The following is a 7,500-nucleotide window of genomic DNA, read 5'->3' as shown; positions in this document are numbered from 1 at the left end:
CCCATTAAATACTAATGAAAACAAAGAGATTTGATGATAACAAACCAACATTATATCCATCATCAACCATTGCTCTCCATATCTTCTGAATGTCATATTTTTGGTCCAACACAGATTTGAGAAAAACTTGTGCATCCAGGCTAATGTATATCTCACCTCCTCCTGAAAGATAATGATCTCAATAATAAGAAATATTTTTCCTGACAAGATTTTATCTGAGAAAGAAAATACTTCATTAAGCACTGTAACTCACTACAAGACAGTTATCATATCAACTGTAATCTTATAAAAAGAAGCATATCAAAATGTTGAATTTGTATTGCATTAAATGTTTAATTACAAAGGGTATACACTGTAACTCCAAGTTATTAAATATACAACTACCTTATACAAATATACCACATGCAGCCCAAGCAGCCTAATTTGTTGTGTTGTCTTTAGGCATAAATGAGATCCACTGCATTTGCAGTATTGATATTTTGTAAAGTAAGCAAATATAATGTCTGTATTGCCTGTATTGTTTGCTTCTGAACACTGTTACCAGGAGAAAACATATTACCTGAGAAAAGCTTCTTCATTGACATTTTTTGATGGTCCAGTTCCTCATAAGGTGTTTTACTCTACATAAATCTCCTTTACTGTAAAAGTTGTCTCCAAATACTAATGGGTGACATTTTATTAAATCTTTATAAAAATTAAAACAAAACAGCATAGCTGACCTCAGCTGAATACTTGATTTCTTGAACAAAGAATGACATTAAAAGCTTTTAGATATTATTTCATACCAAAATAACAAGCAGTCAGTTTATATAGAAGTAATTCACTAACCTCTGCAATGAAAACCGGTGAAGTCACAACCTGCAATAAGCTGTACAAAGACATGTCTCTCCTTGTACAAAATACGAGCTACAAGCACAAACTTGCGTTCTTCTAAATGATCATCAAAGAAGTGGATGTGGTAGAGACGGTCCACATTAGAAAGTTTTATTCTGAAGTTCTGCAATTCTTCCTGGATAGAAAAAGCACAGCTCAACTAGTGCGATCAATGCAACAATGATGAGGCATTAATGAAAATACAAATTTAACAGCCAATAAGAATCAGCTTATCTACATGTTTGTAAATTGACTATCTTAGAACCCAAGTAGTATGACAAAAGAAAAAAAAAAAAAAAATGCAGGTTAAAAAGATGAGAACTGATCTGAAAATAGAAAATATCAAATTGCTCATTTTGGTATATTCAATATCTGTTGTCGGCTCATACCAAGTACCAAGAAAACATTTATTTATTGAAAATTAGAGCAACAATAACCATGATAATAACCGACACACTTGTACATATTCCACAAGACAATATAAATGTTGAAAACCTAGTAGTATGAGCTTGCCTTACCCACCTGACTCCAGCAGTGCATTTCCCAAGGTGATGTTCTCTTATCAAGCATGTCTTGATAGGTAAGTGCTTCTCCAATTAAATCATCTATTTCCTCAGCAGAGTTGACAGTTTCTACAATGCTTTTGAAGTGAGGGTGTGTATTCATCTTCTTTTTGTTCCTCTGGAAAAAAAAAAATAGAGGAAAGACGTGAGGTGATAAAATGTAATGTGACTCAAGCAGCTGTAGGTAGGCTGGATGAAAAAAGAAATTATCATATGGAATAATGATGTGTATATTAATAAGAAAATAAGAACAAAAAATATCAAAGTCAAAGTAAAAATAAATAGTAAAAAATCATGAATCAGTTTCTTCCTTCAAAATAGAATAAAAATTTATCTGTTTGGAACATTTTTATAATATTTATTAAACATGCAATACATATGAAAAATCCTTTTTTTCTAATTATGCATTCACATTGGCTTATCAAACACATTATAAACAACTTAATTTCAATAAACAACATAATTTCAAGCAAGGGTTCAACCCAGTCCCTAAACTATGTGGTCATCTTGCCTCCTACTTCAGAGCATAATAGTCACACAAGATGCTTGGTGTGTCCAAATTGGCTTCAGACATTCATTCTCTCTCTCTCTCTCTCTCTCTCTCTCTCTCTCTCTCTCTCTCTCTCTCTCTCTCTCTTTCTCTCTCTCTCTCTCTCTCTCTCTCTCTTCTTCCCTCCCCTCCCCCTCTCTCTCCTTCCCTCCCCCCCGTTCTCTCTCTCCTCACCCCCACACTCTCTCTCCTCCCCCCTCTCTCTCCTTCCCCCCCCCCACTCTCTCTCCTTCCTCCCCCCTCTCTCTGTCTCCTTACCCCCCTCTCCCCCTCTCTCCTCCTCCCACTCCCTCTCTCTTCTTCCCTACCTCTCTCTCTCTCTCCTTCCCCCTCTTTCCCTTTCTCTCTCTCTCCTTCCCCCTCTTTCCCTTTCTCTCTCCTTCCATTCTCTTTCTCTCCTTCCCCCCCCCCTCTCCCTCTCTCCTCCTCCCACTCCCTCTCTCTTCTTCCCTACCTCTCTCTCTCTCCTTCCCCCTCTTTCCCTTTCTCTCTCTCCTTCCCTTCTCTTTCTCTCTCCTTCCCTTGGCACAGCAGTAAGGTGCTGGTTTAGCAATCTTGCAGACCTGCTTTCAATCCCACGCCCAGCCAGTGAGTGGTAACCCCGGCCATTCCTTGCACACAGGTGGAGATTTGGGCAAAATAAAACAGACAGTATGTCACAGCAAATAATATCCATAGTAACAAATGAAATTAAAACTAAATCTTTAATCTTTAAATTTTTAAAAATCTTTAAATCTCTCATTCACACCCCCCCCCTCTCTCTCTCTCTCTCCTTCCGTTTATTTCCCTCTATCTACTTTCCTTCCCTCAATCCCTCTGTCCTTCGCTCCATCTCTCTCTCCTTCCCTCCATCTCTCTCTCTTTCCCTTCATCTCCCTCTCATTCCCTCCATCTCTCTCTCCTTCCCTCTATCTCTCTCTCCTTCCTCCTCTCTCTCTCTCTCCTTCCTTCTCTCCACTCTCTCCTTCCTTCTCTCACTCACTCTCCTTCCTTCTCTCTCTCTCCTTCCCTCTATCTCTCTCCTTCCCTCTATCTCCCTCTCACTCTCTCTCTCCCTCCCCCTATCTCCCTCTCACTCTCTCTCTCCTTCCCTCTCACTCTCTCTCTCCCTCTCACTCTCTCTTTCCTTCCCTCTCACTCTCTCTTTCCTCCCCCCTTCCCCCCCCCCTCTCTCTCTCTCTCTCTCTCTCACTCTACACACACACACACACAAATGAAAGTAAAAAGAGGTAATAAAGTTGTCAAAAAATATAGTTTCCCAAACAGAACTATTGAAACATGGAACAGTCTCCTCAAACACGTAGTGTGTGCCAAAACTGTGCATCAATTTAAAAGTTATACAATTTAAATATAGCAGATGGGACCACTTGAGCTTAACTCTTCTCCCGTATTGAAACAACTAGGTAAGAACACACACACGTGTATGTGCATGTGTATATTATATGTATGTGTATGTGCATGTGTATATGTATATGTGTATGTGCATGTGTATATGTATATGTGTATGTGCATGTGTATATGTATATGTGTATGTATATGTATGTATGAATGAATGTATGTATGTACGTATGTATGCGTGCGCGTGTACAATTCCGTAATCATATTTCAGCACACTTGCTAGGTCCCACTTTCATAAAGCTGGCAACCAGTTCAATGTAAATAGAGTGTTTTTTCTGAACAAGGCGAAAACCTGGGTGTGATTTCTGGAATATAAATAACCAATAAGTGAATTCATTTCCATATTTGCATACTACATAAGCCATTAGGTCTTTCATTTTCTTCAAAAGCGATATCAAACATGCAGTGACGATAAATAGAGGAATTACCATTGTGTTCGTGTGCAGTGTCAATTCAATACTTGAAGATGAGTTACGAAACAGTAAATCGTTTCGATTATTCTGAATGCCCTTTCTCTTGACCTAGAATCTGATCATAGTTTCGCTATTAATCTTCCAAAAGGGCTTGGTGTTTCTATGAGGTGATGCATCCACATGCGAATAGCTGAGCGAGAAAAAGCATGTTTGCTTGTTTCACCCTAGGTCTATATAAGTACAGGTCTCGTCACTTCGGAGTTCTGCGCAGCTTTGGGTGATAAGGCCTATGACGTCACCTGGAAGGAGCTGAGAGCAAGGGGGGCGGGGGGAATTAGAGCATGGTAGGCAGGGACATAGATAATAGAAAATGGTAGTAAATGAGCAGATACTTGAGTAATTTCAGATGTCGGCACGTTGAACGATTTGCTTATTGGACATGTTTTGCAGGCGATGATTATCAGCGATTGTTTAGAGGCCTATATCATATATTCTACGTGAATTTAGTTTTGTAATTCATATGTTGCAGCTTAGACATGGCATAATAAGGACGTAAAATAAATAAAAAAGACATGGCATATGTAAACTCCAAATGTTTTTGATGAATTTATTATAAAACGAATCATACAACAATAATAATGATAATAATAATAATAATAATAATAATAATAATAATAATAATAATAATGGCAATACATAAATATACACATAAATGTACATATATATGCTGCAACCAACCACTGGGCATTGTGACTTTGCGCGCGCCAGTCAGTCAAGCGAGCGAAAACGGAGAGAGGGAGAGATCCTTACGGCTCTACCTCACATCAAAGAATGACCACACGATTAGCGTGGAACCCCCAGGCTCTGCTCCAGATGACGTCATGCGCGAGACGGACGAATTTGAGTCCCTTAGTGACGAGACCTGTACTTATATAGACCTTGGTTTCACCTTCGTCAACTACAAGCAGGGCGGTTCCAAGGTTTCATATCCAAATTCTAAGAGCCGACTCTAAATATATACAAATGCTATATGATATCAGATATCTTGAAAAGAAATAATTCTGGTGAAATGTGAACTCCATTTTACTATTTCCCTTATATTTGTCAGAGTACGTCTGTTTACAGTATGTGGGAAGATGTAGATGAAATTATCATACTATACTAAAATCAAAGCTTAGATACATTAACTTGATATGCTTATGATAGAAATGGCAATTTCCCTGCGTGTGAAAAGTAATCTAAACGTTTGTTTGTTCACTCGGAATTTGGATAGTTTGCAGGAGGAACTATCTTGAAAATGAAGAACATGCAACTTTTTTACGCCCATAAATATTCATAAATTCCTGAATATTCATTTCGCGGATAATCTTGGTATATGCTAAATAAGAAATAAAATGAGACAAATAGCGTAATAATTACACATGGAAAACCCGAGGTGACAATGAGGTTGCCAAACTGACATCTTTTCCAAGATAGACGAAACGCAAACTGAAATTGCAAATCGAGCCGCATCATTGGGACGAGGAAGTGATTTCTTTTCCGGTGAAATATCTAGAGAGCTGGGTCGATGGTGTACAGGTGAAAAAGGTGGGAGGAGGCACACTGAACGACCGCCCTTCGCCAATGCAGCTTAACCCTTTTAGCCCTGACGGGATCTTTAGATCCTGCCTTAATTTCGTCGCTATTGTAACACGGTTTATTGCTGTAAGCTAGAGATCGCCTGTGGGGAGTCTCAGCACCCATCGTTAATTGTGAATCATCGGTCATTTGGCACCTGCTGTGTTTATATGTCGCGAAAATGACAGATGAATGAAAACTTTTCTTGGCATTGGACCTGCAGAATTTCACCTGTCTTTTCGACCACTTCTGGATGGTTTATAGGGTGAGTATCCATTCTATATATACATAAGTTTTAGAAAAATGTATATTGTTTATTATGAAATCATACTTTTGTGATAAAACTTCATATAAACTTCATATATGGGGAAAATATTGGCGGATATGTTAGCTCCCGACAGGAAGGCGAGTGCGGAGGCGTATATTTCAAAGCTCACTTTTTACTAGTAGATAAGTGAAAGCTGCATATTTGCATGATATGCCGTGTCCTTTTGCTTCTTAGAATGAAGCCTAGTATTCTGATCGCGCATTATATTGTGATTCCCAGTAAAATGTGCATTGATTTTTTCATTGTATTTTTCAGATTCTAAATAAACCAGTAGCAGTATCATAAATCTAGTACAGGTGTCTTGACCTTGTAGATCATCAATATTCCTCGGGTAAGTTGTGAAAAATATTGTAATACTTACCGTTAAAATATAGAAAATGTATGGTCCATAGAAAGTAGATGATGGGCAACTGAACTGTTTTGCATTTTTTTTTTTTTTTTTTTTTTTTTTTTTTGTAAATACTATCCATGCTGAGACAGTGAAACCAAGTCATATATTTTTTTTACAGGTATGGCAGCACAACCGAGGCCTGGACGACGAATCAGTTTCAGTATTGCTGGAAAATCTCCCGTCGGATTATGGAGACACAGACACTGAAGATGACACAGATGATGAGGCTCCAGGTCCTAGAGACCTTATCAACAATGATCCACTGTCTCGTGCTCAAGAGGAACGCTGCACTATTATCATTGGAGGTGATGAGACGGCTCCTGATGCTGATGTAGGGAACCCTGATATGGATGGAAGGCCTTCAACATCGGAGGATGACCCAACCTCACAAGTAAATAACAAGAACAGAGAACGTCGCAGATGGAGGAAGAAATTACAATCAATGGAAGAGAGGGAGTTTCGACCAGAGCAAATTGGTGCAAACTCAGCTACAAACCCAACTGATGCCTTTTTCATATTTTTTTATGCTGAACTGGTTGACAGACTAGTATTTGAAACAAACTTGTACTGCACTCAGAAAGGAAAAGTTGGAAATATTTCGATAAATGAAATGTATGTCTTTTTTTGGAGTTAACATTATAATGGGCTACCATCGTCTACCTTCACTCCGCCATTACTGGATGAATGGAGATGATATTGGTGTCCTTGGTAACATCCATATGAATGACAATGCTAAATTAGACAGGAAAGACAAGATATATAAAGTGAGACCACTTGTTGAAACTCTGAATGAAAGATTTAGAAACAGAAGAGCACCCAATCAGCATCTTAGTGTGGATGAGTCAATGATACGTTTCAAAGGCAGAAGCTGCCTGAAATAATATAACCCAAATGAAGCCTATCAAACGGGGTTATAAACTATGGTGCCTAAGGGATAATGATGGTTATATCAGCAAGTTTGAGATTTACACAGGCAAAAAAGATGAAAAGGAAAAGCCAAACAAACAAAAACTTACCTTGGGTGAACAAATTGTTCTCACAATGACAGAACATCTCCGTGGGAAAAACCACAAAGTCTTTTTTGATAACTACTTCTCATCAGTTCCCCTAATGGAAATATTGCAAGGCCAACATATTCTGGCAGAAGAGACTTTCCTCTTCTAGCCAATGACAAATCACTAAAGAGAGGAGACTTTGACTTTAGGTCAACCCCCAGTGGAATAATAGCATACAAATGGATGGACAGCAAAGCAGTGCACTTGATTTCCAACTACCATGGAACTGAGATTAGCACAATGCAGAGGAAAGAAAAAGATGGAACGAAGGTGGTCGTTACCTGTCCACAAGTCGTGAAAGACTACAATGAC

At 38.6% G+C, this 7,500-nt stretch overlaps 1 protein-coding gene across 5 annotated transcripts in view; it reads right to left on the bottom strand.

Moving 5' to 3' along the window:
* LOC113804945 (uncharacterized) overlaps positions 1 to 7,500 on the bottom strand; it is a 30,665-nt gene that overhangs the window by 2,373 nt on the left and 20,792 nt on the right. For 3 of the 5 annotated variants that reach the window (XM_070116400.1, XM_070116395.1, XM_070116399.1), the window contains exons 2-4: positions 1,396 to 1,554; positions 829 to 1,009; positions 46 to 162 (exon numbers count right to left, since the gene is read on the bottom strand). In XM_070116400.1, the coding sequence (XP_069972501.1) occupies positions 46 to 162; positions 829 to 1,009; positions 1,396 to 1,539 (442 nt within the window). In that variant the 5' untranslated portion in view covers positions 1,540 to 1,554. Of the gene's footprint in view, positions 1 to 45; positions 163 to 828; positions 1,010 to 1,395; positions 1,555 to 3,812; positions 4,107 to 4,535; positions 4,829 to 7,500 lie in introns of those variants that run through there. The other 2 variants (XM_070116397.1, XM_070116396.1) reach the window with 2 other exon arrangements.

The sequence above is a fragment of the Penaeus vannamei genome, chromosome 39, assembly GCF_042767895.1.
Source record: "Penaeus vannamei isolate JL-2024 chromosome 39, ASM4276789v1, whole genome shotgun sequence".
Lineage (NCBI taxonomy): Eukaryota > Metazoa > Arthropoda > Malacostraca > Decapoda > Penaeidae > Penaeus > Penaeus vannamei.
Note: the sequence above shows the minus strand (reverse complement) of the source record. Positions and strands in the feature narration are given on the sequence as shown.